Source organism: Babylonia areolata, chromosome 10, assembly GCF_041734735.1.
Source record: "Babylonia areolata isolate BAREFJ2019XMU chromosome 10, ASM4173473v1, whole genome shotgun sequence".
NCBI lineage: Eukaryota > Metazoa > Mollusca > Gastropoda > Neogastropoda > Buccinidae > Babylonia > Babylonia areolata.
Genome location: NC_134885.1, coordinates 37,536,762 through 37,564,261, shown reverse-complemented (window position 1 = coordinate 37,564,261; position 27,500 = coordinate 37,536,762). Strand labels below are relative to the sequence as shown.

Below are 27,500 nucleotides of genomic sequence, written 5' to 3'. Positions count from 1 at the left end.
TTGCCTTGAATCCATGGGTGAAAAAAAAATCTCACTTGCCTGGCCTTGTATACATGGGTCATTGAACACACACACACACACACACACACACACACACACACACACACACACACACACACACACACACACACACACACTATGAACACACACACACACACACACACACACACACACACACAACAAACACACACACACACACACACTATGAACACACACACACACACACACGCACACACACATACACAACAAACACACACACACACACACACACATACAAAACAAACACACACACACACACACACACACACACACGCGCGCGCGCGCGCGCACACTACAAACACACACACACACACACACACACATACAAACTAACTCTCACACTCTCTGTTTACTTCCAGATTACAGCCCTGCCACCAACCAGACTGGGGCTTTGAAAGGTGGATGATGCCGTGGAGAAAGACATGATCAGTGTTCCTGTCAGGAGCTGTGGGTCAGGCATCGGATCTGAGAGATGAAGCATCTTGCTTTTTGTGGACCTTTCCGTAGCTGGACCGAGAACTTGTTCTTTTTGGATGCCCTGTGTTGTGTGAATGAAAACGTTTCACGGAGGAGAAAGTTGTGTGTGTGCGTGGATTGAGAAACCGTTCAGAGACCAAGATGTTGTGTGTTGTAGATAAACATTCATTTTGGAGTGCCTTTATGAATGAAACATGTGTTTTTGCTTGGACAGAGAACTGATCATTTGGAGTGTGATTTAAAGAATGCTTTATGAAAGAGAAATTTCTAATGGTTTGTTAGTTGAAATAATACTAGAAGATGAAGAATTCATTTCGAATGAGAAATTTATGGTTTGTGAGTAGAAATAGTAGTAGTAAATGAAGACTCCATTGTGAATGAGAAATTGCTCATGGTTTGTTAGTAGAAGTAATATGAAGAATGCATTGTGAGTGAGAATTTGCTTGTGGTTTGTCAGGAGAAATAATACGAAGAATTTATTGTAGATGAGATTTTTTTTAATGGTTACTTAGTAATGAAATAGTAGTAGATGAAGAATGCATTGTAAATGAGAACTATTTATGGTTTGTTAGTAGAAATAATATGGAGAATGCATTATTGTAAATGAGAAAATTCTTATTGTTTGTTTGTAGAAATGATAGTAGTAGATGAAGAATGCATTGTGAATTGATTATTGTTTGTTAGTAGAAATGATATGGAGGATGCATTGTAAATGAGACATTTCTTGTGATTTGTCAGTAGAAATATTGGCAGTGGATGAAGAATGCATTCTGAATGAGAAATTGCATATGATTTGTTAATAGAACTAATAGTAGTAGGTGAAGGATGCATTGTGAATGAGAATTTAATTACGGTTTGTTTGTGGAAAAAACAGAAGTAGATAAAGAAATTGTTAATGAGAAATTTCTTACGGATTGTTTGTAGTAGTGATAATAGTAGTAGATGAGGGATGCATTGTGAACGAGAAACTGCTTATGGTTTGTTTGTAGAACTAATAGAGTAGACAAAGAAATTGTTAATGAGAATTTTCTTACAGTTTGTTTCTAGAACTAACAGGAGTGGATGAGGGATGTATTGTGAACAAGAAAAGGCTTATGGTTTGTTTGTAGAAATAATAGTAGAAGTCAAATTCATTGTGAGTGAGAAATATTTTATGGTATGCTCGTAGTAGGACTTGTAGATTGAACTATTTTTAAGAAGGCTCATGGCTGTGTGTCAGTTCTTTTAGTTTCAAATGTTTATGATTTGATGCATATTTACTAGACTTGGGGCGTGCATTCAGTTATGAACAACTCTGTTAGCAAAAGTAAAGTTGTTGGTGGTTGTGGTGAATTGTCTTCATTTTAAAATACATACTTTCCCTTCACTGTTTCTACATTTGTAACTGAGTTCTCAGTAGTTTACTGGTATCAGCATCATTTTTTTCATGATCTTGTAATCTGTATCAAATTACCCCTTGGTCTTGACATTTTAGCACTAAATATTCCAGTCATTCTTTGCATGACATCAGAACAATTTTTCAATATATATATTGTTGTAGTGTGCCGGCAGTGTGACCCCCACCACCCACACTCTGTCTCTCTTCCCTCCCCATCCCTTCACCCCCCCCCCTACCCCCCTCCCCACACCCCTTCTTATCTCCCTTCCCGCTCTGTCCAAAGTGAAGTCTTTGAGGTCGCGCCGACACCATGCCACCCCCCCTCCTTCCACCCTCCCGCACTCCCACTCCCAAGTCGGCTGTCTTTGGTCAGCAAGTCCGCATCACCCGGCCCAGTCGTTGAAACACATCCAGTTATGTGATGTCTGCCGCAATCCCCGTGCTGAACTAGATGTCAGTGTGTTCAAAACATGCTAGTGTCAGCATGTCAGAACATCCCTTGTGGCGGCCTGTCTTTCAAGTCATTCCCCATCTCCCCTTTCACAAACACAGCTGAGGTAGATGGCAGGACTTTGGAACGTAAGCTAGGGAAAATTTATGCTAATGTGAACTTTGATCATGCCGGCTAACATGCAGAGAGTTGTATTTTCCTGTCTCCCCAATCTCTTTGTGACGTAAATGGGTGAACATCTCGTCATAGAATGCGTACAGCCATGTGGGTAGAATTGTAGCAAATCAGATCAATCTGTTGAATTGGACGAATTGGGATTAAGCAGTGAATCTGTCAGTCATTCACATAGCGTCACTAGGACAAGCAAAGATTGGTTATTTCAGTTCAACTAGTTGGGGGAGTGAGTGTTGCAGCTTACATTAGTATGCACAGTATGTTGTGGGAAGGGATAAAACCAGTCAGCACAGCCAGTTCTCAGCTGTCTCCCAGAAAAACTGACTGACACAGGCTGACTGACTGAACAGTGATATGAGGTGCAAGGAAATCCTTGCTGGGCTGTGAGTACATGACTTGAAATGGTTTTATACTATGTTGATAACTTGGTTTTGTTGGGAACAATGTTTTGTGTCCGTGAACAGCCAGTTTAAGTTGATCTTGTGGCTGGTGGAAAGAAAAGGGGTTAATGTGTGGAGGGAAGTACTGGCCTGTATCTTTTGAGTCCCCCACACCCACTCTTCTGTTTTGTTACAGATATCTTGTTTTGTATTTTTGATGTATTACTTTTGTTTTGTATATAGTAGGTGGTGTTGGTTAAATGTGAAATGAACAGATCTATAGGCTAACACACTGTCAGTGTGTGTTGAGGGTTTTTTCTTGTGTGTGTGTACATGGGGGTAACAGCAAGTGTTGTGGAACACATGTTGATTTGTTGGTAGTTGTGGTAACATGTGTAGGAGTTGTGCTATGTGTCAGTGGTTTACTTTGTTCAGACAAAGTGGGAAGGAACATTGTAATGTGATTAATGAGTTGGTAAACTATGAGAGCACTGAGGGTCAGTGCTATGTTGCATATTGCTGTTTACCAGAGATATGTTGGAAGTAATGATTTCCATACATGTACTTGTGTCAGTGGGACAATTTGTAAAGGCAAAGAGGAGATTTGTTTGGTAATGGTAACACACAGTTTAATTGAATGATGGGTAACATGTGTTGAACACAGGGTTGTATTGGTCAGTGATATGTTTTGTACACAGTATGGTATGTCACTGCTGGTGGCAGGTTAGCTTGATGAAGTTTGTATTACCTCACATAGATTTATGTGTGAGAGGGGTGCATACTGGTGGACACGTGATGAAAGGTGCTGAGAGGGTATAGGCCTTTCATGTCAGCGATTTCCAGGTATTTTGAGAGTTTCTGACCTGGGTTTTGGTTTTGTGTTTTGTGTTCCAGGTGTGCTGCTTGTAGGTGCTGCTTTAGGTGTAGGGTGAACTTTTCACTAAGTACTTGAAGTAGGCAGTGTATGCTGCCTTAGTGTATGTTGCTTTCGCTAAGTAGGGTGAACTGCTTAGTGTATGTACTGCTTACCTATGTTTACTGTAAAGTAAACACTCTGTAAAAACCACTCCATGTGGCCCTGCTATTGGTTTGAGGAGAGCAAGCGAGTGTGTGCATCATCAGTTGATCCTATATCCCCTGTCTACTCCCCTCTTTCTTGGAATAGAATCGAACCACCCTTTCAGTTGTTACAATATGTGTGTGTGTGTGTGTGTGTGTGTGTGTGTGTGTGTGTGTGTGTTTGCACCTTTTCTAATGGAATTGACAGCTGTCTTTTTAAGATAATGATTCTGAATCAAATTTCCATACTCCAGATGAGGTCTAACCAGTCCTTTACTAATTTAATAAATGTTTCTGTTTCCAAAGATCTTTTCATCAGTCCAGAAGTCTGGTTTGCTTTGTTGCTTGCTTTGTTTGTGAAAGTCAGAGGACAATGGAAGTCAAATACCTCGCCAACTTCCTTTTCTTTACATTTTCCTGCCAAAGCATCTTTAAGCTTCGCCTCATTCTTATGTTAGGATTTTGTTGTTGTTGTTTTTTTTAATGAGGGTGCATAACTTTAATTGGACATTGGAATATATGTTCCAGGTTTCTGACCAGTTCTGTGAACTTCTTAGTTCATGGGCTGCAACTCCCACGTTCCACTGTATACATGTATATCAGTGTGCTTTTACTTGTATGACCGTTTTTACCCCGCTATGTAGGCAGCCATACTCCGTTTTGGGGTGGTAGTTCTGTGAACAGTTTTGTTCTCTGAATTCTGCCTTTATTTTCAATGCAATAATGATTTCTGTTTTTAGGTATTTAAAGTGTAAGTGAAACGAGAACACTGAGGACCTGACCTATGTTGCAAGAACGATCTATCCAAGCAGCGCTATGTTCAGCTGTAACTCTTTAAATTTAGCATGCACTTAGCTAGGGAAAAAATATCTCAACTCTTGACTAAAATTGACAGTACTTTGATCGCTCGGTCATGCCATCTGGCAGGACTTCATTTATTCATTTATTGTCTGTTCATCTGAGCTATTCCCCAGGTAGGCAGACTGTTGTGCAAAAGCCTCTTGTGTTTATAAAGTGCTTAGAGCTTGGTCCCTGACCGAGGATAGGATCTGTGTAAGCATCTAAATCATTCAATTATTTCATGTCAGCCAGGTGATGGTGTGTGAAGTGTTGGCCTAGGGGTAATGCGTCTGCTTAGGAAGCGAGAGAATCTGAGTACACTGGTTCGAATCACACCGGCAGTCGCTAGTATTTTCTCCCCCTCCACTAGACTTTGAGTGGTGGTCTTGATGCTAGTCATTCGGATGAGACGATAAACAGAGGTCCTGTGTGCAGCAAGCAATTAGCTGGGGGAGCCCAGTCAGCAACAGTTTTGATGTTGTAGGGAAAGACATCTGCACACACACACACACACACACACACACACACACACAGTCCAGCATAGTGGAGTCTTCCAAAACTCTGTAAAAGATCAAAGTTTGGTTGCATGAGCAATCTTAGCAGCAGTAAGTTTGCTAACTCCACTGACAGAGGAAATTTCTCAACACCAAGCAAACTTAGCTGTGCAAAGATCATTTACACTATGGAGGTTTGTTTTGTACAGGTATATAGTTGAAGACGAGGCCATAGTTCAAGGCAAATCAGCAGAGATTTCAGTAAAATGTGTGTTTTTCAGTTAAAAGTCGATTTCCATAGTGTGATTTTTAGATGATTGTACCTTGAAATCGCTTCCTTGCAGCTTGAGATGTTTCTTGCACCGATGTCTGGATTTTGTATAAAAAAAAACAACAAAAAAGTGTACTTGCTTACGCATTACCCTCATGAATAAAGAATGTTACATACTATCCTCATTAATAAAGAGTTTGTTAACTATCGATAATGAGTTTGTTACCTACTACCCTCATTAATAGAGATTTGTCTCATCTTGATGGATCTGGTACAAGGTCCTTCACACTTCTTCCTCTCTGCATCTTGAGACATAGAGAGAGAGTGAGAGAGAAAGGGAGAGGGGGGGGGGAGAGAGAGAGGTTTGGGGGGATGGTCTGATATTAATTAAAAAAAAGAAAAAAAAAGATGAAAAAAAAAGACCCTCGTGGTCGTGTGTAAACTTATTTCGAGAAGATTTCAAGACATACATTGTGTGATTCAATAGACGAGAGCAACACGACACATATGATCAGGTACAACTTAGTTACTAAATTATAAAGTTATACAAAAAATTTTCGTTGTTTTTTGTTTTGTTTTTTTAATGCAATTCAACAGCAAACTGTTCGACTACTACCAGTCTTCTTCTTGATGTGACTTCATGAGCAAAATCAGTTTAAACATAGAAGGCTGGCAGTAATGATTCTGGGGTATTAAACAGTTCCCAAGGTCACTTGAATTTGGACAACAAAGTAAGAGAGAGAGAGGGGGAGATCACAGACATATATATACACAGAGGGATTAGCACTGACCTAGAGAGGTTCAGGTTCAGACAGAGTATTCACAGAGATCACAGCAAGACGGACACAGACAGATGAATACGCATGGAGAGACAGTCAAGAGAGTGAATGGATAGAAACAAAATGTGGTCAGTTTGAAATATCGACACTCCACACACACACACACACACACACACACACACACAAAGATATGAATTTTATTATACAACTCACAAAGCAAAACCAAACCAAAACAAAACTATTAATTCTATTACACAAATCACAAAACAAAACAAAACCAATATGAATTTTATTATACAAAATTAATCACAAAGCAAAACCCAACCAAAACAAAACTATTATACACAAATCACAAAACAAAACAAAACCAATACGAATTTTATCATACAAATCAAAGCAAAACAGAACAACCATTTTGCTAACAGTGGATCTGTGCTGGGTTACTTCAAACTTTGCCCTGTTCAATGAGACTAATCAACAAAAACTATAAGCAGCAATGACACAAAGCAGCATGGACTACGACAGACAAACCCAGGGTGTAGCTGTGTATGGGGGTCTTGGAGTGAGTGGCGTGGGAGTAATGCCACTGAAACAGTGCACAATATGGAGCAGCAAAAAACAAACAAACAAACAAACAAAAAAGACAGAAAAAAAGACACAAAGCAGCATTTCAGTCAGATGGTTTCATGTCAACTGTATCGCAGATCATAACGTTGAATTTTATTGCTTTGACATGAATAATGAACAACTGTAGTAGCGTGTTTTATCTGTATGGCAAATCTCAACTTTGTATTGTTCTGCACTGACATGAATGGAAAGAACAAATGTAGCATTACATTATTGTAAAAGATTAAATTTTCAAATATCAAAATCTTCCCTAGATATAGAATGTCCCTCTCTGTCTCTCTGTCTGTGTGTGTGTGTGTGTGTGTGTGTGTGTGTGTGTGTCTGAGAGAGAGAGAGAGAGAAAGAGAGAGAGACTTTTGCTGATGTGCAGCATCTTTATACAGACCAAAAAGATTTTATCACCCTGCCCAGTGTGTGTGGGTGTGTGTGTGAGTGAGAGAGAGAGAGAAAGAGAGAGAGACTTTTGCTGATGTGTAGCATCTACATACAGACCAAAAAGATTTTATCACCCTGCCCAGTTGGGTTCCTCAAACACTTGTGGTAGCTGAGAAAATGCCAAGGTTAGATTTGAACACACACACACAACTAAAAGAAAAAACACAAAGACTTCATACACAGACATTCTGTACACACTTGAATCACAAGTACTGAAACTAACACTGCACTGTCTATGACAGGGTGTCAGAATGCTATAGCCACACCCCGTCCAACCTTTTTTTTTTTTCCCTTTTCATGTTTCACCGGGTAATTTCGCTTCCACATTACAGGGGATTTTCAGACAATGATAAATAAGGATTGGCTGGACAGTCAGAATATGGAATGGCTTGACAGTCACGTGACTGGATCACTGGTGTTTTCTCCTGGAGCCACCCCCGAGGGTCATGATGAAATTTCTGGCAGCATGTGACGCTTTAACCCTTTGAGCCCTGACCACCGCTTTACCGGTAGTTGAGAAACATTTACATAATGCCTAGCCACCGGTTGAGCGGTGCATAAACACTTGTGTCGTGTTTTGCCATTGGTTGACTTATATTGAAGAGCCAATCAGAAAAAACGTAATATTCTGACGTCAGTGGTCTTATTCTGCATCTGCTGCTGGTTGTGGGACAGCAGCGGGGAAAGATCATCTGCAAAGTCCAGGTTATCCATTTGTTTCCACGGTGTCCACTGGACTCGGATTGTTTCTTCTCTGTTCTGTGAATGTTTTTTAGAATACAATCAGTGACAAGTAGGAAGAAAAACATAAACAGGCAGTTTTACCTGACACCGGTCTTGACCTGAAACTGTCTGGCGAATGACTGTGGATGACTCTGCAACTCATTCGGCAAAGATATCTTCTTCCAGGAAAACAGAAATGTCACCAAAGCAGCAGAGGAGCACGGTTGAGACAAGGAAGAAATCTGGAAGAACCACAAAAGAAAACTGGAAGAGGTGAACGATAAAGAAGAGGATTGGTCTTGTTGCTTACTATGTCCTCAGCCATACAGTCGCACCAGTCTCCCTCACCAGCATATGCTGTAAGATGCAAGAACACATCCTCGCAAGCAACATCATGCGCCATCTGACCCAACATGAAATACTTGATAACTCACAACATGGGTTTAGAGCCAGAAGGAGTTGCGAAACTCAACTACTAACACTGTTCCAAGACATCGCCAAAAACCAGAACAGCAGACAGCAGACCGACATGGTAATTCTGGACTTCTCCAAAGCCTTTGACAAGGTCCCCCACAAACGCCTCCTTCGTAAGCTGGACCATTATGGTATACGAGGATGACGTTGGACTGGATCAAGGCCTTCCTTTCCGACCGCACCCAAATCGTCGTAGTTGACGGCGAAAAATCTGAGCCAGCACCTGTCATCAGCAGAGTCCTACAGGGGACAGTTCTAGGCCCCATCCTATTTCTGATTTACATCAACGATCTGCCTCAGAACATCAAGGCCAATATTAGATTGTTCGCTGATGACTGTATAGTCTACTCTACCACCAAGACAATCCAAGACTGTAAAATGCTCCAATGAGACCTCAACACACTGTCTGACTGGGAACAGCGTTGGGGAATGGAATTCCACCCAGAAAAATGTAATGTCCTTACCTGTACAACATCAAGGAACCCCATCAGCTACAACTACAAATTAAAAGGACACACCCTCGAGCATGTTGACAGTGCAAAAGATCTTGGCGTCGACATAAGAAATGATCTAAACTGGAAAGAACATGTTACAAGAGTCACCAATAAAGCCAATAGCATGGTAGGCTTCCTAAAAAGGAATCTAAAAACATCCAATAAAACCACCAAAGCCAATGCCTACCAAACTCTTGTACGCCCGTACCTGGAGTATTGCTCATCAGTCTGGAGCCCGTACAAAGAAGGCCGAAAGAACAAGATTGAAATGGTGCAAAGAAGAGCAGCACGTTATGTACACAACGACTACGGGTGGACCAGCAGCGTAACACCCATGCTGCAAGAACTAGGATGGGAATCCCTCGAATCACGGCGGAACAGACAAAGGCTGACCCTGATGTATAAAATGGTCAATGGCATTGTAGACATCCCTCCAGACAAATTTCTCAAGAAAGGATCCAGCAAAACAAGATCAAATCATCGACACAAATTTGTCCATCTTAGCACCTCCTCTGACTCTTATAAATACAGTTTTTTTCCCATCAACCATCCCCGTCTGGAACTCCCTGCCTGCAACAGCAGCAGAGGCTCCCTCCTTGGTAGCTTTCAAGAGGGAGCTGAACAAGATCACAGTTTAGTCCCCCCCCCCCCCCCCCCACACACACACCCCTTTTTTTTTCTTTTTTTCCCCCTCTGGAGGGACGCTGTGAGTGACGGTGGGAGGGAATATGTATACATGTTCTTTCTCATTGTCACCCCCTCCAGAGGGAAGATAGGTCTACTTAGGTTATGACTAGGTATTTACGCCTCTGCGCACACAGGTCATTAATAGTCAGTAATGACGGCTGACCTTCCAATTTGAAGATTTGAAGATTGAAGTCCCTGTGAGGTGTGGGTGCAGAAATTTATTTGCCTCCAATGGGTGCATGAAGAACGAACCCATAGATTTTCCCAGTTTTGTCTGCCCTTACTGTGATTTTAGTGACATTGATTAATTTGCAAACCTGGCCTGGATTCTCAAACTTGCACACTCATAGACAGATAGACAGAGAGGGGGGGGGGGGGGGGTTGCAACCAGTTTTGTTGATCATTTCCATTCTAGAATTTGCTTTTGACGTGTGTTCTTATATTATTATGTGATTACTGGAGGTGGATTGTAAGCTGAAAGAGGAAGGCTGAGCTGGTGAACAATGAATGCAAGAGACTCGGAGAGAGAGAGAGAAAGAGAGAGAGAGAGAGAGTTAAGAATAAAGCTATAATCATTACCAGTTTACTGAAGTTGGACAGTTACAATCTAATTGCAACGCGATTTATACCTTTTTGAGTATTAAGTTTGTAATTAGATCGAGGGGCAAAACACCCGAAATGTGGGGGCAAAACACCCACACTGGGCGCTTTGCCCCTCGCGTGAGGCGTTTTGCCCCACGTATGAATCAAGAAGGCCAAAAGATTTTTTTCAGTTGACTTTAACCGGGTACACGAAGTGTTGGGTGTCTATCACCTCAGGGCTTCTCAGAATCACTTGTCGACTTTGACTGGGTCATGAATTATTAGGTGGCACAGCTCTTAATTTATATAACTGTATACGTATATTATGAGTTCAGTTAAGCAGGTGACTGAAAAGGCCGTTACTGAGCTGGTAGTTCGGGAACGGCAGATCAATCATTATAGAAGGCATTGGGGAGGGGAAAGTACAACACACACACACACACACACACACACACACACACACAAGTGAACTCCGTATTCCTCAGGGATCTCAGTGTCCTTGGCCCAACTGTCATCTGCATCAACGACATCAACAAAAACATCAAATCCACTGTCCGACTATTTGCCAATGAAACCATATTCTATACCGGCAGATCACGTCCAAAGCAGATGTCAATGTCCTCCAAGAAGATTTAAACCAACTTGAGCCCATTCCTACCACCTACAGTCTGCATGATGAGAAAATACAGAAGGTGGAGAAAACCAAATACCTGTGTGTAGAGTTGACAAAAGACCTTCACTGGGGAGCACGTGCCCAAGCCACAACAGCAAAGGCAGACAAGACCAGCGCCTTCAAGTACAGTAACCTGAGATAGAGGAAGCCCCTACACCACCCAGACAACATGCTACAAGGGGCTTGTAAGGCCTATCCTGGAGTATGCTGCGCCAGTCTGGGACTCCCCGCAACAGTATCTCACAACCGACCTGGAGTTGGTGCAACGCAGACCAGCTCTGAGAATTATGCAAGACTTCCGCCCCACCACCAGTGTAACTGAGCTTGTTTCCAGGCTGGAACATGATCCCTGAAACTGCACCACCCTGCAGCCAAGGCCACCATGATGTATAAATCATGGGTGGCTTGGTTGAGGCGGCACCCAGAGAAGGTACAGATAAGTAGTCCACTATGAGAAACTAAAGGTCCCCTACTCCCGCACTGACTCCCACAGGCACTCCTTCCCTTCAGCTATCTGCCCGTGGAACCAGATTCCTGACCACTTCACTGATCCCAGCCATTTCTCCTCAGGCTTTCAAGACCAGGACTGAGGTCTGGCTGCGAGCCTTAGGCTCAGTATAGCTACAGGACAGGTTTTTCAGGTTTTTGTTGTTGTTGTTGTTGTTATGGTTGTTTTGACAACACACACACACACACACACACACACACACACACACACACACACACACACACACACACGTATGCACACTGACACCGCACGTGACACACCACCCAGACTTGGACATCCACGTTCATGCGAGATATAACCAGGAACTGACCAACAAGAAATGCAGGACCTTTGACGAAAGTCAGGCCAACAGAATTTCACAGTCAGTATAGACTTCACATATACGCACTGAGGCACGTACATGCACGTGCATGTGCAGTAAGAAAGAAAGACAAGAGACTGAGAATCAAATCCATGCAAAGATTAAAAAAAATATATATAACAAATCAAAATACAAAACCAAGATACAAAAACATAGAGATGCTATTACATACAGACACGGTAGCATTTATATCAACAAAGCAGATCTAGCTGTTACGAAATTCTAAATTCTAACTCTCCCACCATCCGTTCCCACCAACGAGTCGGTCACGCCCGATCGACCTTACTTACACTGTGCATGAGTTCAGGTCAACGGGTCGTGAAGGTCTGGCACCCACGGTGACACATGAAGACAGTCACGTGTGAATACGTTGCAACTGAATCATCCGGCACAAACACGTGTTGTTAGTTCAGGTAACTTTGCTGTTTTACACATTCAGGCATGGACACAACTGAACAACCCCAGTGTCTTTGCTCGAGGGCACAGTCAAGGAAGCGTCCAAACACATTTTTGTAACAGGTTGGAAAGGCCACTGTCCTTAAGTCAGGGCGGCTGGCATCAGTGGTTGGTGCTGGCTCATCAAGAGTGCAGGCTGAAATTTTACTTCGCCTGGAACGTTCACAGTGTGTTTTAATAATTAAAAAAATAACAACAAAAAAACACAAAAAACAACCCACACAAACACTCACATAGAAGATGGCTGTTGGGGGTTAGGGGTCAGGGGTTGGGGGGGATATAAATGGTAAATGGCTAACAAGATATGCAGTACCTTTGACCAAAGTCAGGCTAACAGAATTTCACCATCAGTGAAGGCTTCACACAGACACAACAAGGCATGCACATGCACATGCAGTAAGAATTATCAGTGTTAGACAAGAGACTGACAAATCCATGCAAATTTTTTTCTCTCGGAATATAACAAACCAAATAGAAATACAAAAACATAGAGATGCTATTACATAAAAACACAGTAGCATTTGTATCAACAAAGCAGATCTAGCTGTTACGCAACTCCTACCCCGATCCATCCCCACCTCTGAGTCAGTCACGCCCGGTTGACCTTTCTTACACAGACGCTAGCCTTCAGTAAGCTGCTTGTGAGATACACTAGGAGGGTGTGTTAGTCTTTTTTCCACTTCGCCGGCACTGTGCATGAGTTCAGGTCAACAGGTCGTGAAGGTCTGGCGCCCACGGGGACATGTGAAGACAGTCACGTGTGAATACGTTGCAACTGAATCATCTGGCACAAACATGTGTCGCTCAGTTCAGTACCTTTGCTGTTTTACACATTCAGGCATGGACACAACTGAACAATCCCAGTGTCTTTGCTCCAGGGCACAATAATTAAGGAAGTGGCCAAATGCACTTCGTTGGAAAGGCCAGTGGCCAAATGTCAGGGCGGCAGGCATCAGTGGTTGGTGTTGGCTGATCAACAATGCAGGTGAAATATTACACCAGGAACGTCCACAGTGCGTTTTGTTAATCAAAAAAATTTTTTTTTTAAAACGTGGGCAGAAGATGGCTGTTGGGAGCTAGTGGGGGGGAGAGGGAGTGGCATTGATGTGGGGAGGGGATTAGAAGGGGAGGGAAAGAAGAATGCAAGAGAACTCATAAGTGTTTTGTTGTCAGTAGAAGGCCTTCTTACCTATTACAATACAACACACGGCCTTGCACCATACCTGATTTGTGATAGGCCATTATACTACCCTCTTTCTCTGTTGTTGCTCTACATGCCAGAGGTAAGGTAAGGTAAAGACCACCCCCTCTCTAGTCTTTCTCTCTTCGTCTCTCCCCCTTTCTCACCCCGCCCTCTGTTGACTGATCCATATAATAGTATGCTACACCAAATCTGCTTATAAAGGGGGCTTTTGGTGGGAGCATACATACACACATTCATACATGCATGCATACATACACATGCACACATACACTTTCATCACAATCATAATTAGAAGAATGTTATTATCTGGGCAAGTAAAATTAAGTGTGGCGAAGTACACACACACACACACACACACACACACACACACACATACACACACAAAATTAAATTTTGTTTGGGCTTCTTTCCTCCATGTTGCGCTAAAAAGATAGAATTTCAGCCACAACCAGTGAAAAGGCAAACGTTAAATGATCACGTGACATTAGATTTGTTTTCCTTCTTGCTGCTGGACGATCATGGCCACCAATTTTCAACAGAAAATATGTAGCTGTTTCAGATACTGAAATACAATCATATTTGGTTCTTTAATATTCAACGTACATAACAAGGTGAGTGTTTATTGTTTGTTTGATTTTTATAGTATTATTCCTTCAGAATTTGGCCCTCACTTAAAATGTGAAACCTACTTTTGGTTTCCCAAGATTTACCCGGAAATACCACCCACCGAACGCTCGGCCGTGACGTCCTGATTTCGAGTGCTGTACTTTCATGATATGAATTTTACTGCAAAGTTGGGCAGTTCTGAATCGTGTGATTTGGTGGCCACAAATTCTTAGCCACAGCTGTTGTCTGTTAATTTTCTGTTGTGAAGTGTCTTGGGGCCCAGTCATAGACTTGACAACGTCACGTTACGTGCATGAGATTTGAGACACTTCCGATGGGTGGGGCCCCGACTGCAGATTAAACGTCTGCTTTGAACTAGAAATAAGCAAAGTCGACCATAAACGCTGTGCCACTGAGGAAAATATGCTGGGTTAAATGCAAAGGCAGGAGTAAGCATTTAGCTGGGAAGTGGAAAGGCATGGTGAAGGTGTTGCAGGGCAAGTCCGCACTATCCTGAACTGGAACACACTGCCTCAGGAAGTTGTCACAGCCGAGTGGCTGCATGGACTGTTTCAAGTCCAGACTGGCTTCCTGCCTGTGACTCAACAAAGCAATCCCCACCCCCACCCCCACACATACATGCCGCACCTTCCTCCCTTCACCCCTCACCTCACCCCCAACCTTTCAGTTTCTTAAGCTGCCCCCACCCCACCTTTTCCCAGCAAGTCCTCCACTCCCACCCCCCTTTTTTCTGGTGAGTAAAGGCTAGGGATGTGCCGGTCGGATGTACTCTGGGAACCACTATGGTACCCAGACTGGCCTAGCTGGAGACGTGAACATGCCAGTAGAATGCACCCCACCTCCCCTCTCAACTAACAGCACATCCCTCAGCAGCCCAGTTAAATCACACCAAACAGCAACCTCTCACAAAATGACAGCGTCCATCAGCATACTGATGTTGGTCGTCACGTGGAAGAAGAAGTGCAAAGGCAGGGCGTAGACACTAATTTCTATATATACAGACTAATACTGTAGTGTCTATTGTCAGGGCTAAACAGAAAGTGGGCTGTGGCTCAACATATTTCCTTATTTGCTAAATGTATGTCAAGGTGTCAGCCTATCCATTTTAGTACATTAAATTGAACTGAATGAAAACATGATTTGTTGTATTTAAAAAAAAAAAAAAATTTAATGATGGTGAAACATTTCAGCGATTGTATTTCAAGTTATTCACCATTTTGATTGTTCTGACAAGACATTGCAAGTTCTCTTAATGGCGTGTGTTGTCAGATTTCATCAACTGTGTTAGAATTCTGTGGCCACCCACAAGACATGAATCAACCATTACCATTCTGAGAGAAATGGCTGGTTGTGGTGTTCTGCTGTCCACCCCTCCCCCCTCCTCACCCCCCCTCCCCTTCCCACCAAAAAGAGATTATTTTAGATAGTCTTATCATGTGCATTTAAGGAAGGCATGGCATGATAAGATCTTAACATGCTTCAGCTTACTAACTTATTTTTAATGATCATGACCTTATAGTCTGACTCAATATCCTTGCAAAAAGCAAACATGTTCAAAAGCACTATTTTCTGCATCATGAATGATATATATCGACTTTGAAAGGAAAAGGTTAATCAGAAAGTGAACATGTTGAGGATAATTTATTATTGAAGAAGCAGAAGTAGAAAGAAAGATAACTCACATCAGGTGATTCAGTCAACATATATGACAGAGGAGGCGAAGCAGCAGAGCAGGGGAAAGTACTTTATAAAATCAGCAAATATTGAATGATAACACAATAGAAATTCAGACTGATGTTTGAATAATAGATCTCATCAATGAAAAGTTATGTCAGGCTTGGTAAGGGGAAATGTGAGAGAGAGAGAGAGAGAGAGAGAGTGTGTGTGTGTGCTTGTGTGTGTGCGTGCTTGTGTGTGTGTGTGTGTGTGTGCTTGTGTGTGTGTGAGTGTGTGTGTGTGTGTGTGTGTGTGTGCTTGTGTGAGTGTGTGTGTGTGTGTGTGTGTGTGTGTGTTCACTTTTACCTCTTCATTATGACAATAGTGAGGGTTATAAAGAAAGTTACATGCACCTCTCAAAGCATGACCAAAGTATCTTCACCAGTCAAAGCATGACCAAAGATGCTGATTGTTAGATTTCACTGTATTTTGTTACACTTTATTGCAGTTTGTTTCGACATTATGCCAACATCAAAATTGTTCCGAGTTCACGTTCGACTACATAGTATGGTCGCATGCTTTCCTGTCATAACGTTACCCAGACAGACGCTCTAGACCTATAAATCAAGAGGCCAGAGCAGTCATGACTGACCTTAGTCTCACATGATGATTCCATGCTCAGCTAATCTCGTGCGTGTTTACATTGAAACAGCATTGAGTGGACCAATCAGCTTAATTGTTTGCCTGAACAAGAGAGAACGTGGCTAAATTAAGTTGTTTCTCTGTCAGTGTCTGTGCCAGGTGGATTAAGCTATGGAGTGCAAGAAATGAACAAATGGCTTGAAACAGAGAAGTCAGCCATGAATTCCGATTACAAGAAACAAGACGAACGAAGACCAGGGAAGCAACACAGTGCCACAGATGCGTCATCGTTACAGAAGCAGTGGTGGGAACAAAAGTTTCACCAAATGTACATTGAAAAATGTCTGTGCAGCATGCCCTCCATTTTGGCAAGTCCAAGTGTTCCTACCAAATTCAAAATGTTCCTACTAAATTTCCTGATTGTTCAGGAGGAGGCTGGACAGGGGTTGGCTTCTCTGCATGACTGGCATGAATGATCATGGCAGCATTTCAAAACTGGATCTAACATCTGTTAAACCAGGAGAGGTTCTTATTGTACCAACCTTTGAAAGGTCATCAGTTCTTGTATTCAAAGAAGGTCATGGAATGGGAGCTGTGGTACTAAACAACCAAGCATGGAGGATTTACACTAAACTCCAAAAATACAAAACTAAATAAGATAGATACTGCATGGTAGAGTTGTACTTAGGCTCACAGAGAGTGATTGCACTTGATCTAATATGATGATTTGTGATTTATGATTTGCAGGTTGTAGTCCCACTTCACAATGGCATCTGCAGATGCTGGGCCTCCAGAACCCTGCAACCAGGAGTGCAGTATCTGCAATGAACTTTTTAAAATCCCTAAAGTTTTACCGTGCGGCCATCTTCTTTGTCATAAATGTCTCCTGACCTTGATGAAAAAACAGCACAAGGCTCGCTGTCCTCTGTGCCAGGATGTCATTGTGAAATCCAGTGACCAGCAGCCTGAAAGCTTGGAAGATGTGGTCAGCAGGTTTCCCACAGACCTTGCTATGGAGCTGGCAATTGAGGCAGACAGAGTCCTCAACAAACAGCACAACTGCTGCGTTTGTGAGGATGTGGCAGCAACATCCATGTGCCTAACGTGCAATGACATGCTTTGCCAGCCTTGTAAAAAGGTTCACGGGAAGCTTTCTGTCTCAAAACACCACACAGTGGAGGACCTTTCCAAACTGACGGCAGAGAAACTGGCAGCGAATCAGTCTTCCCCGTGCTCATCCCATCCTGAAGAGACTGCCAGACTCTTCTGCTCAACACACAAAGAATGCATATGTTTTCTGTGTGCCACCTCCAAGCACAGAAACTGCTCAGAAGTGAAGGAGCAGGGGGAGAAAACAGAGGAGTCCAAAGCCTTGCTCAAACAACTGACAACCAGACTGACTGAAGGGGAGGCTGACCTCGACAAAGCCATTGACGAACTGGATCAGCACCTGCATGACACAGAGAAGTATGCAGAGGCTGCCATTTCAGAGATACAGGAAATGAATGACGAGCTTGTTGCCATGGTCAATGAGAACTGTAGTCGTCTGAAAGAACAGGTGGTAAACACTCGCTCTGATGTGCGGGAGGCGGTGAAGGAGGGGAGGAACACTTTACTGCAAAGACAGACCAAGCTGACAACTCACAGACATGTGACAGAGCGAGTGGAAGGGACGAGGAATCACCAGGTGGTCACTGCTATGTCACAGACGATGGAGAAACATGTGGATAACCTTGACTTCCGCACAACCTTGCCAGATGATGCAAAGGCTGTTTCTACTTTCAAGTTTGTCAAGAATTCAAAAGCTGTGGCCCAGATCAAGCAAGAGCTAGCAAAACTGGGTGAAGTCAAGGTTGTGAAAGCCAAAGTCAAAGCTAACAAGGTATTTATTTTTATTTTGAGCAGTTAGGAGTATGTATCATTCTTGTAACTGCCACAATCAACATAATTAGTATTCCTTATTAACTTATATGTTTTGTTTCTTCTTTGGCTTCTTTTTTGTTGTTGTTGTTGTTGTTGTTGTCTGTGAAAGAAAAGGGGGGCATTTTTAAAAAACAAGGATAGTGTATCATCACTGGTGTAGAGGAACCACCAGCAAACTTCAGTGTGAGAAGTGTTAAATGTGTCAAACACCGTCATTAATTATTGTTTTTGAGGAGAATTTTCAAGTTGTCCACATCTTTATTTGGCACTGTTTACCTTTGTTTAATTACCTCATTTACCTGACATAAATTTTAGTAAAATAAAAACAAGATGACTATGGAAAAAAATCCATTCATTCAAGCTTCAGATAATGTTTTTATTTGTTCGAAGTTAAGCAAACATCTCTCAGTTAATCGAAATTAATAAAGGTTTGGTGTGGGGGATGGGGTGGCCTTTATGAAGAAAAAAACCCTATGATTAAATATACTGGAAACCAAAAGGAGCAGATGATTATGAGGATGCATGAATGGGAGAAAAATGCATCAGGACAGGAATATTGTATGAAAGAGATTGTGTTGTGGAAGGCAAACAGTGCATAAACCAGCCAGTTCACCCAGTTTGGCTCCACAACTGATTGTTTGGTGTCATTTACTGTACCATGTCAAACTGATGCAAACTAGGCCTATTGGTTTGCTCTGCTTGGCCAAATTTCGCGCGGCTAACGGTGAAAAGACGGGCCCACCCGCTCTCAGCCAATCAAACGCCTCTAAAAACTATAAGCGCTTAATCATTCCTTTGGCCAAGGCTCTCCACGCCATCTTGTCAGGTTTACGCTCTGTCTCGTCTTACGCTTTTTTCGGCTGTTCAGCGTATCCTTTTGGCTCCACAACTGATTGATTATTGTCATTAGGGGGCATAGTAGGTGATGTCTTGCCCGTGATGAATCAGGACAGGCGCTATTGAACACCACTGGAGCGACTTGGAAGCAGTGCAGGGCCTCCGCTGGTGGGTGCTTTGGGTGAGTCCTGTCAAGGTCTTCAGTGTTGGCAGATTCATGGGGGATTGTCACTGGAGGGATGGTGATGGCGGTTTCCACTCTGGAAGGGGAACGCTCACTCAGTCTGGCTCTGTGACTAAGCCATTATTGTCATCAGTAGGAGGGTTATTAGGTGGTGTCCTAAGTGCATTAAATCAGAACAGGCACAACTGAACACCACCAAAATAACTCAGCAGCAGTGCAGGGTCTCCTCTGGTGTGTGGCCTCCTTATGACCTAACATCGATGTTTCCCTGTGGACTGTCAACACTGGGACTGTGACAGACCAACTCCGTTGTGGCTGTTTATAGGGGACTTGGAGTGAGCAGCTTGGGAGTAATGTAGTAATGTCACTGAAATGCTACAGAAGATGGAGCTGGAAAAGAAAAGTTCAGTAGTGTGGTTGTTAATCTTGAAGGATGAATATGACTTGAGTTGTTTTAAGTGTAATTTAAGGGTGAGTGAATTTATGAACATTATTTTTGATTACGTTATGTAGGTTTGGGATGTTGTGCAGTTTTTGTCTTGTGGTTGATATTCGGGTCAGGCCTGATATGGAAATAACCTTGTTGTACAGCTACACACATCTGATTTGTAATTGTTTAATTGTTTGCAGAACAATAGAAGGGAGAATAACATTTCAGGTTTGACATTTTGTGTGTGTTGCTGAACTCACTTTTTATTGTGTGGTGAAATGTGCTTGTCTGTGTTGCAGGTGGACTATGTTTTCCACGACAACCATGGAACCGCTGTAACGTTAAGCAACAACAACCGCACAGCATCCAAATCAAATGATGTAGCCAATGGTATCGTGCTGTCACGTGACCCATTGGACATTAATGTGTTGTATGAGGTAGGTTCTGTTTTTTCCCCTTTTATTTTATGATTGCGAAGTTTAATCATATTCTCAGACATTTCTGAATGTTCCCCAGGTTATTGCTCAGTTTGCTGTGATGAGCATCAGTCTTGGGTCATGACCATTGAGGGAAACCCCTTGATGCAACAAGAAAAACAAACAGTGCCCAGTAAGGTGGAGGTGGAAAGTCTGTCACCCTTCAGACAATGGACTGTTGTCATCTCTGGCAGACTGAGTACCATGAGAAAAAGTTGTGGCTTATAGACCAAACTTTACGGTAACATGTTCTTCTCACAAAGTCTGCTGTGGTCTGAGACATCTCTTGCCATGGGGGAGCAGTGTAGGGTGGAGAATAGCAAGTGGGTGAGGTGCGGTTGGTGGAGGGAGTTGGTGGAGGAGATCATACTCTGAGTACACGGGTGTCCAAAACGATGACAATCCCAACCCCTTCCCCCCTCCCCAAGCTAAATTTCCTCACCAGTTTGCAAGGAAACCATCTGCTGCTGCCACAAGCAAGAACTGCCTCCGCCTTTCTTGGTTATGGGTGATTTCAGTGGCCATACTACTTCAGCCTTTCTTGGTTATGGGTGACTGCAGTGGCCATACTACGTCAGCCTTTCTTGGTTATGGGTGATTGCAGTGGCCATACTACCTCAGCCTTTCCTGGTGATTGCAGTGGCCATACTACCTCAACTTTCTTGGTGATTGTGGTGACCATACGACCTCATCTTTCTTGGTGATTGCAGTGGCCATACTTCCTCCAGCTTTCTTAGTTCTGGGTGATTGCAGTGACCATACTACCTCAGCCTTTCTTGGTGATTGCAGTGAGCATACTACCTCAGCCTTTCTTGGTGACTGCAGTGACCATACTACCTCACTTTTCTTGGTGATTGCAGTGGCCATACTGCCTCATCTTTCTTGGTGACTGCAGTGACCATACTACCTCAGCCTTTCTTGGTGATTGCAGTGACCATACTACCTCAGCCTTTCTTGGTGACTGCAGTGGCCATACTACCTCACTTTTCTTGGTGATTGCAGTGGCCATACTGCCTCATCTTTCTTGGTGACTGCAGTGACCATACTACCTCAGCCTTTCTTGGTGATTGCAGTGACCATACTACCTCACCTTTCTTGGTGACTGCGGTGACCATACTACCTCACCTTTCTTGGTGACTGCAGTGACCATACTACCTCACCTTTCTTGGTGACTGCGGTGACCATACTTACTACCTCACCTTTCTTGGTGACTGCGGTGACCATACTAATATACCTCAGCCTTTCTTGGTGACTGCAGTGGCCATACTACCTCATCTTTCTTGGTGACTGCAGTGGCCATACTACCTCATCTTTCTTGGTGACTGCAGTGGCCATACTACCTCATCTTTCTTGGTGACTGCAGTGGCCATACTACCTCATCTTTCTTGGTGATTGCAGTGGCCATACTACCTCAGCCTTTCTTGGTGATTACAGTGGCCATACTACCTCCACGGCTGTTCGCTGCCTACAGAAACCGAGCCATTTAGTTTTCACAGAACTTAGTTGCTGAGGCAGCAGAGTACTAAAATTAGCCAGTACCTTTGCACTGGTTGCCGCGCGCACGCAGTGCGGGTTGGTTCCAGACATCTGGTCAGTGGCAGAGTACAGCGCTTCCATGCTTACAGCAGGACATTCATTGTATTTTTTCACTGACATCTGATTATATTACCCGTTTTTGCGGAAAACGAGCTTCTGTGGTGATTATACCTTGATGCATTCAAGTACCTGGGTGTGTAAACTTTGTGAGTAGGTGATCAAATATTTCGAGTTTCAACACTGTGTTGGAATCCAGGACTTAACACTCAATGCCTGCGTTGAAAGTGACGCTCTGTGGCACGTGTGAAAAGTGAAAAAATCCTCACGTGGTGACTATGTTTGCAAGTGATTTGTGACTGAAGGACACAACGTTTAATGTGCTAAGTTCTGCAGATTTATATTTGGTGTCTCATCTCTTTGTAGTCAAAATTTGATTTTTGAGTTATAATATTATCCTGCACATAAAGAGGTATAAATTCTGTTAATTTTAGCGAAAATCAAAGCGTGCGCCATTTCGTAGAGGTCAAGGTTCAGCTTGCGTGGCGCCCTGCGCATGGTGTGAATCATAGGTGGTGCCAGCCACAGTAAGGGCGATTCAGCACGCAAGCATACATTGCCGTCCGCAGAACGCGGTTTGTTCATGTGTGACCTATTTCCACATTGCTTAACTGAAGCATTATTCAAGTTCCAATTCTCTCACAAATAGTTTATTTTGTACTAACTGTAGTTAACGTGCATTACTTAATTCTGTGTAACCACTCTCCCTCTTCCTCTCTCCTCTCACTCGATCTCTCTCTCTCTCTCTCTCTCTCTCTCTCTCGTGTGTGTGTGTGTGTGTGTGTGTGTGTGTGTGTGTGTGCAGCATGGCATCACTTCAACACACAGAAAGTAGCCACATGCTCAGACTGAACTCCTTATGCAGAATATGTGTCAGCAGAACAAGACAAATTAAAAGTAAACAGCCTGTGTATCTTTGCAAAACGTATGCATCAGAATTGCAACAGTTGTACGGACTTGTAATTTCTGAGGAAACAAATGGGAAATTGTACTCTGATACATTGTGTAGCAAATGTTATTGGCGTTTGAAGAATATACAAAAAACTGCAGTTCCATCACAAGGTGTTCTACACACAGTAAAAGAGCAGATTGAAAGCACACACAGTGTATGGACACAGTTTGACCCCACAATTGGAGAAGCTGATTGTTCTGTATGTCATGCCTTTCTGGAGAGGTCCAAACCATTCAAACGTGTTAAAAAATCCCAGAAACTGACATCTACAAATCAGAACTTTCCAGTCAGTTCTAGAGAGGTGTGTGTGGCTGATGGTAGTACAAGTGACACAGTTGAGCTTCTTGACAACACTGACAATGTTGTAGATAAGGCTTGTGCCAACACCATGACTGCAGCACATGAGAATGTCTGCAACAGCAGTCTCACTGCTGTCACTGTAAATGACACAGTTGTCAACAGCAATGTCACTGACACAGATGAAAGTGTTTGTCACACAGATTTCAGTTTTGCCAGTGACAAAGCTTGTGAAAGCAGCATTTCCAGTGCAAACAAAAATATTAATGACAGCACAGTCAGTGACACAGTTTCTGATAACAGTAGTATCAGCAGCAGCAGTGAGACTGAGAATGTCATTGATGTCAGTGAGAACATCTGTAATGGCAGCATAAATGAAAGATTATGTGACAGCAGTGTCACTGATTCAAACTCACAGTTTGAGCCAGAAGTGCCTTCGACACCTCATGTGAAACCTGTAGTAAGGTGTCTTCGTGAATATCTAGATGATCGTAGGCTACAGAAGAGTGCCAGTGGTAGCAGTGAAATTGGCATAAGTGACACAGAAAAGTCTAAGGACATGGTGAATGGAAAGCAAACAGAACAGGCAACTAAACTGCATTCAAACGCAACAGTGAAAGACAGGTCATCTCAGACTGACAACACGAAACAAGTACGTCCATTTGAACAGGTGCAAAGATCACTGGAACTGACAGATATTGAAAAAAAATATATGACCCTCTTCGTTCGTAAAACAATGGCAGAGTCAAGTGATAAACAGACTGTGGTTTGTAAAACAGGGGGTCAGCCACTCGTGCTAAAAAAAAAAAAAAAATCACCATACCTAGAAAACCTTCAGCCATTGCCAGTACTCCAACAAGGAAAAAAAGAATGAATCAGCTGAATAGTATTCGGAAAGAAACTTCGGGTTCTTCAGAGGCTGACTTGGTAAAGCAGCAAAGCACAGAGCTGCGATTCACAAAGAAAAGGAAACGGACAGAAATACTGGAAGTTGCTGGGTGTGGGAAGGGACACATTGATTCCATGCAGGCAGTGAAACTCAGAACCACATTATCACTGAGCTGACAAAACTGAGGATGCTAAAGAAGCAGACTAGAAAATTAGGGATAACATTTGAAACTGAACAAAAAGAGAGAGAATTTCAACAGGAGCTATTGTGTGGAGAAATCCACGTCAGCCAACTTAGACTAATATTTAATGATCAGTTGACAAACAGAGACATAGTGAAGGCAAGATATGTTGCACGTGTGGCAGACTTACCAACGTTTGTCTCCAATCTGCTGAACCAATATGAAGAAATGAACAAGCTGACATGGCACAATCACACCATTCCTCAAGATGAAATTTGGATAAAGATTGGAGGAGATCATGGAGGTGGCAGCTTCAAACTAGTTCTGTCTGTTGGAAATGTTGAACACCCAAATGCTAAAGAGAATTGCTTCCTGATTTGCATTGTAGAAGCCAAAGACAGCAGTGAGAACATCAGAAGAGTTTTAGATCCATTCCGAGAGCAGATCAGGCGCACTGACTCGATGGACTGGAAAGGGAAAAAAGTGAAATTGTTTCTTTTTGGAGACTACGATTTTCTGACGAAAATGTATGGTTTGTCAGGAGCACAGAGTTGCCATCCTTGTCTCTGGTGTGAGGTCACAAAAACAGAATTTCAGATCAGTCCTGAACACCGGACGGCAGTCCCACTTAGAACTCTGAAAAGCATAAGAAGAGACCATGCCAGGTTCAGAGAAACAGGTGGAAGGAAAGAAGATGCAAAGAATTTCAGAAATGTTCTTCCCAATGTCTGGGACATGAAGGTGAATCGTGTGGCTCCACCCTACCTTCACATCCTTTTAGGAATTGTGAAAAAGCACAATGACCTTTTGGAAGATGAGTGCTATGACCTGGATAAAAGGATAGCATGTGCTCTAGCTAAAGAGGAAAATCCATCACTGAAAGGCACAAGTGTAGGATTCAGAAAAGCTGTCAGGCAGGTGAAGCGCCTCTGTGACAGACAGAAAACAAAGACCCCTTCCTTGAGAGGCCTTCAACCTTTCAGGAAACATGAGGGACCAGTTGTAGACAGAATAGAGCAGGTGCTGAACAAATACAACATTGCAGACAGGCCTACTTCAGTGGTATATTTGTTGGCAATCACTGCAATAAATATTTGCAACCAATGGTATTCACTGATATTTGTGAGAGTATAGAAAGGAGAGCATATGAACTGACTGATGATCATGAAGTTCACCAAGTTGCCACTGCAATCAGAAGGAAATACCTCATGCTGAATCAGCACTTTTCCATGGTGCATCAACTTGTATCATCAAAAAAGCTGATCTGCAGAAATGAACTTGGTGAGATTGAAGAGGCCATCAAAACATACATGAGTGTGTTCAGGTCATACTTCAGTCATTGCGCAAGTGTCACACCAAAACAGCACATTGTTGAAGAGCATTGTGTGGAGTGGATAAGGAAGTGGGGGGTTTGGACTGGCCTTACATGGAGAGCAGGGAGGGAGAAGGAATGCATGCCACTGTCAATCAGCTGAAGCGCAATTCATGGGCCATAAAAGAACATAATGAGAGACTTAAAAAAGTGATGAAAGATCAGTGGACCCTGGCATCCCCCAAACTGCATGACACAGTCCAAAAGAAGAGAAGATAGAAAGAGTGATTGAATAGATTGTCATCAACTGAAAATAATCACTTGACTTTCTTCGTCCACTTAGGAATGTGTCAAGGCAAGGCAAAATGATATTTATTCAGTGCAACAAAGTAAGGTTAATCACCTGTTTTTCCATCTGGCCCCCAGAAAAATAGAAGACAAGGTATTAAAGAAAGAAAGAAAAGTGTAGCATGACTACCTAACATTACAAGCAATACAGTGTGTGTGTGTGTGTGTGTGTGTGTCTCAATATATATTGAAAAAGTAACATTGAGTTCGCAATCAAAGTCTGATTTATTCTCATAACTCGTCTTCATATCAGGTGTTTTTTTCTGTTTGAAATTGTACATAATGCATGTGTGTGTGTGTGGATGGGTGGGTGGAAAAAAAGTATCCTCGAGTTCTCAATGTCTCTTTTATTCTCATAAATCTTCATCAGGTATTTTTTTCTCATTGATATTGCACATAACTGCATGTCTGTTTCATTCTGGTTACTATCTATAGGTCCATGCTTATTTCATTCTTGCTACCATACAATGATACATAGCGCTGTGTCTGATTCATTCTTGTAAATGAACACAATTTAGTATTTGATTCCTCTAAGTGTACATAGCTCCATGTTGCCTTGTAACTGTGATTAACACTGTGTTGGTTGTTCCTATTACTGTACATAACTCTTTTTATTTCCTTTTATTGCCTGAGAACTGCACCACTGTGGCAACTGATTATGTTTGAATGAGAAGCCAACACTGCAGAACTGCAAGGGAGTGAAAAACATTTCTTTGTGTTGAAATGTATTATCTCAGATCCCATGACATGTGCAAAGAAACAAAAGAAAGAAAAAACAAGCATGTTAGTCAGATAATGCTAATGGACAATAGCTTGTCCTAATCTGCATTCTTGACCATGCACCTGTGGAGTATCATGTCAACATATATAGTGATCAGTGTGTGATGTGGCAGCAGTTGTCTGTTGATTGTTGGAATCAGAAGACATTCATTTCACCATTGGTGAGTACAAGCATGTGTGTGTGTATGTGTGTGTGTGTGTGTGTGTGTGTGTGTGTGTGTGTGAATGCATTTTGGTCTGATTATCAATTATGCATGTTACATGCATAACATATTAGAAGCATGTTGCAGGCAGATCATGTATGTGTGTGTGTGTGTGTGTGTGTGTGTGTGTGTGTGTGTGTGTGTGTGTGTGTGTGAAAGGTAGGCATTTGGTCTGAGTGGTTAAAGCGTTGGACTGTCAATCTGAGGGTCCCCGGGTTCGAATCACGGTGACGGCGCCTGGTGGGTAAAGGGTGGAGATTTTACGATCTCCCAGGTCAACATATGTGCAGACCTGCTAGTGCCTGAACCCCCTTCGTGTGTATATGCAAGCAGAAGATCAAATACGCACGTTAAAGATCCTGTAATCCATGTCAGCGTTCGGTGGGTTATGGAACAAGAACATACCCAGCATGCACACACCCCGAAAACGGAGTATGGCTGCCTACATGGCGGGGTAAAAACGGTCATACACGTAAAAGCCCACTCGTGTGCATACGAGTGAACGCAGAAGAAGAAGAAGAAGTCTGATTATCAATAAGCATGTTAGCATGCCATAACATCTTAGAAGCATGTTGTCAGACATGATCATGTTGTGTGTGTGTGT

The 27,500-nt window shown here is 42.7% G+C and overlaps 2 protein-coding genes across 3 annotated transcripts in view; both read left to right on the top strand.

Annotated features, from left to right (window-relative positions):
- LOC143286987 (uncharacterized) overlaps positions 1-5,739 on the top strand; it is an 87,676-nt gene extending 81,937 nt beyond the window's left edge. For both annotated transcript variants that reach the window (XM_076594978.1, XM_076594979.1), the window contains exon 6: positions 399-5,739. In XM_076594978.1, the coding sequence (XP_076451093.1) occupies positions 399-434 (36 nt within the window). In that variant the 3' untranslated portion in view covers positions 435-5,739. The remainder of the gene's footprint in view (positions 1-398) is intronic.
- An 8,313-nt stretch (positions 5,740-14,052) lies between these two features.
- LOC143286988 (E3 ubiquitin/ISG15 ligase TRIM25-like) lies at positions 14,053-21,290 on the top strand. The gene is made up of 3 exons (XM_076594980.1): positions 14,053-14,177; positions 17,239-18,373; positions 20,165-21,290. Exons 2-3 carry the CDS (start codon positions 17,258-17,260, stop codon positions 20,333-20,335), a joined length of 1,287 nt encoding a protein of 428 aa, XP_076451095.1. The 5' UTR covers positions 14,053-14,177; positions 17,239-17,257; the 3' UTR covers positions 20,336-21,290.
- Positions 21,291-27,500: the final 6,210 nt, after the last annotated feature.